This window comes from Coffea eugenioides, chromosome 7, assembly GCF_003713205.1.
Source record: "Coffea eugenioides isolate CCC68of chromosome 7, Ceug_1.0, whole genome shotgun sequence".
Classification (NCBI taxonomy): domain Eukaryota; kingdom Viridiplantae; phylum Streptophyta; class Magnoliopsida; order Gentianales; family Rubiaceae; genus Coffea; species Coffea eugenioides.
The window spans coordinates 22,681,634-22,684,638 of record NC_040041.1 but is presented as its reverse complement, the minus strand read 5'-3'; the positions used below and the strand labels follow the sequence as shown (position 1 = coordinate 22,684,638).

Here is a 3,005-nt window from a genome sequence, read left to right as displayed (position 1 = left end):
CAGGGTTGAACTAATTTTTTTCTTTATATGGAGGATACGTTTCCAGAATTTATTTGTTAGGGATTTCACCAATGGTTATATTGGTTTCCGTGGTGGTTTCCTGTCTCATGTTGTTGTGAGTTAACATACGCGGGATTATGTGCTTATTTCCCGGTTATGTACCCCGGATAGACTTTTTTTCCGGTATATAGAGGATATTTCAGTAATTTCTTTGTGTGTGTTTATAAATATTGGTTAGACGTTTTTTCTATATACAAATTGCTTGGGATGTGTGCCAACCAGTTAATATTTTTCGTGGAGGTGCCTTTAAATCTACCAGTCTACTGTAATTTCGGCGATCATTAGCAGTATTGACTGTAGACAAAAGTTCAATTTTAGTTGTATAAGCTGTTTAAACTTGTGCTGAGCTAAATGAGACAGGTCATGTTTTTCACTACTGCTTACTTGTTCACGTATGGCGCTGTTGCTAACTTTTTGTGCTAATTTTTTTAAATATGCGTTTTGATATTCTTAAGCTATTGTTTACCTATTTTGGTACTTAATGTACTTTAATCACTTGGCCAGTTGCAGAGTTCAAAGTTGTTGACCAAGGAGGATGGACAACCAGTGGCACATTCAAGGAGCTTTACTGGATGACGAGCTGGATGATGAGGAGCTCGACAATGTCCTTATGTACGTTGTATTATTAGGTTTCATGTTCTTTTTTCAGGATATAAATCAGTAGGTCCCCAGAAGAAGAAGAGTATGAGATAGTGCGCTCTCGGGGAGGGATTATGTGCTTGAGCTGATAAACGGACATGAAGACCGAATTATTGAGAATATGCGATTGGATGTTCCTCAATTCCTTCTGCTATGCGATTTATTGGTTGATCGGGGTTACTGACATGCATATCCTTCTCAAAGAGTGGGAGTACATGAATCCGCTGCTTTAACCCTAATGTGCCTGAGCCATGATGAGAGGCACCGGGTGCTAGCCGAGCGGTTCCAACATTCAATGGAGACGATTGATCGACACGTTCGTCGTGTCTTACGAGTTTTGGTTCGGCTAGGTCGTGATCTTGTTAGGCCAAGAAACGTCGATGACACTCATCCAAGGATTTTGAACAATGGTTTGCTCATACCGTGGTTCCAAGTATGTATGTCATTTTTATTCAGATGCACTTTAAATTGGTTTCTTATGCGCTTTGAAATTTTTTTTAAAACCATCGAACTTCTATAGGATTGTGTAGGAGCCTTAGATGGGACCCACGTATCTGCTTGGTGCAGAGCAGAGGTAAGAGAAAGGTTCAGAAATTGGTATGCCGACTTATCCCAGAATGTACTTGCTGCCTGCGATCATGATATGCGGTTTGTCTTTGTTCGGGTCGGTTGGGAGGGTAGTGCTCATGATGCCCGAATTCTCCAAGAAACCTTGCTTGATCCGGGTTCGGAATTTCCAATGCCACCGCAAGATATTTTAATTGACACCACATTTTTTAATATGCCCGGTTAATAAATACTTTTATAATATAAGGCAGTAGGAAATAGTCTCAAATTTCTTTGACCGATTTTTGCATTTGTTTCCATATAAATGAGTAGGGGTCTTACATGAATTCTATGTCGTTAAATGAACAGGGAAATATTATGCGGTAGATGCTGCCTACAGAAATATGCCAGGGTTTATGGCACCGTTTAGGGTTGTATGGGGCACGCATCATGAGCGAGCAGCTAAAGCTCTGTTCAATAGGCGACATGCATCGGTTAGAAATATTATTGAGCTCACATTTGGAGTTCTTAAGAAGCATTTTCCAATACTCAAAGGGTCAATGCAAAACTACTTGATAGCAATGCAAAATAATATTGTGCTTGCATGTTGTGTTTTGCACAATTTTATGCGCGATTATGTGCCAAATGACGAGTACTTCAATGAAGAAGCGGCAAATGGAGCCTTTCCAGATGCACACATAGCAGGAGAACAAGTGCAGATGGGTCAACCTATCGATATGTCGCAGCAGGGCATAGATAACTAGAATGAAGATCGACGAGCAATGGCGGCGCACATGTATTGGAATCCTAATAACTAGACTCGAGTGCTTGGCCTAGGATCGATAGGTCTAAATTGGCAACAGTTTGTACTTTTTATTTGGTTCACGTTCGTTGTGAATGAATGATTACTTTTAATTTGGCTACAGTTAATGTATTATTGCTTGAACAGGATTTGCAATTCCGTATTATATTTGCTGACTAGTACTGTGCTCTGCAACTTCAGTAAGTATTCAATTGACTAGTTTAGTTCATGTGTTTCTGAATGGATGCGTACGAATAAGTCACGAACGAGTTAAGTTCTCGGCACATTTTTGACAGGGGTTACGGTCAACTTTTGGCATTTTTCCCAATTGCAGGAGGAGACATTTTTGAGTTGTCCAACATTTGCAATGACTTGAAGGTATTGGCCAATTGCACATTTGGACCCTTCAAATAATTTGTGTGTAGCTGTTTTTCAAAAACAGTTCAATCCAAACGCATGTGTTTTTTTAAAAAATAGGAGTTTTTCAAAAACAACAATCCAAACGACAATAAGTATTTTTAAAAAATTGCTACAATAAAATTTTTCAAAAACACCCCCAAAAACAGGCAATCCAAACGGAGCCAAGATTATTTTTGACTTGTTTAGCGCCATCTACTAGTCCATGGAAGACCATAACTCGTGTGCTCAAGAATTACTCTATTTATGAGAGTTACCAAGATTACATAGAGGATGAAGCATTGAAACGAGTTACAAGATTTTATCCTCTGTGAACAAGCATAGTAATGTCTAGCCAAAAACATTAAAGAAAAGCGCTTATTGGGAGGCAATCCAATTCAGTTTTAGTTCATTTTATTATTAGCTTTATCTTATTTATCTTAGATTTTCGAATTTGGTGTGTTTAATTTTCGTTTTTGATGTTTTCTTTGTTAGAAGACTTTCTCTCGACAAGGTGTGCCTGCGTCTTGAAGGCACGTGGTAATGCATAAATACATTCTAC

The 3,005-nt window shown here is 38.7% G+C and overlaps 1 protein-coding gene across 1 annotated transcript; it reads left to right on the top strand.

The window, feature by feature from the left end:
* The first annotated feature begins 595 nt into the window (after positions 1-595).
* Positions 596-2,009, top strand: LOC113777150 (protein ALP1-like). The gene is made up of 4 exons (XM_027322191.1): positions 596-672; positions 904-1,132; positions 1,220-1,424; positions 1,615-2,009. Exons 1-4 carry the CDS (start codon positions 596-598, stop codon positions 2,007-2,009), a joined length of 906 nt encoding a protein of 301 aa, XP_027177992.1.
* The last annotated feature ends 996 nt before the right edge of the window (positions 2,010-3,005 follow it).